The sequence below is a fragment of the Apis dorsata genome, unplaced genomic scaffold, assembly GCF_000469605.1.
Source record: "Apis dorsata unplaced genomic scaffold, Apis dorsata 1.3 scaffold_307, whole genome shotgun sequence".
Classification (NCBI taxonomy): Eukaryota; Metazoa; Arthropoda; class Insecta; order Hymenoptera; family Apidae; genus Apis; species Apis dorsata.
Window position 1 is genome coordinate 181,334 of NW_006263579.1, and position 285 is coordinate 181,618.

Genomic DNA, 285 nt, shown 5'->3' on the forward strand with positions numbered 1-285 from the left:
GTTCATCAAGGAAGTGGACCGCACCGACGCCGGGGAATACTCTTGCTACGTGGAGAACACGTTCGGCCACGATACCGTCACCCACCAATTGATCGTGCACGGTGAGAATTTAGAACGAAGGAGGAAAGATGAAAAGGAGAATTCAAGTTCGAACGAACGAATTTCGAACGATTCGATTTCGCAGCTCCCCCTCACTCGCCCCAAATCACCCTTACCGCGACCACCACCAACTCGTTGACGATGAAGGTGCGCCCTCACCCCACCGACAACGCCCCGATCCACGGA

At 54.7% G+C, this 285-nt stretch overlaps 1 protein-coding gene across 1 annotated transcript in view; it reads left to right on the forward strand.

Moving 5' to 3' along the window:
• LOC102672401 (Down syndrome cell adhesion molecule-like protein 1 homolog) overlaps window positions 1-285 on the forward strand; it is a 74,523-nt gene that overhangs the window by 59,495 nt on the left and 14,743 nt on the right. Inside the window, 2 exon segments of the mRNA XM_031511334.1 lie at window positions 3-101; window positions 185-285. The exon segment at window positions 185-285 is cut by the window's right edge and continues 140 nt beyond it. Coding sequence (XP_031367194.1) covers window positions 3-101; window positions 185-285 — 200 coding nt within the window.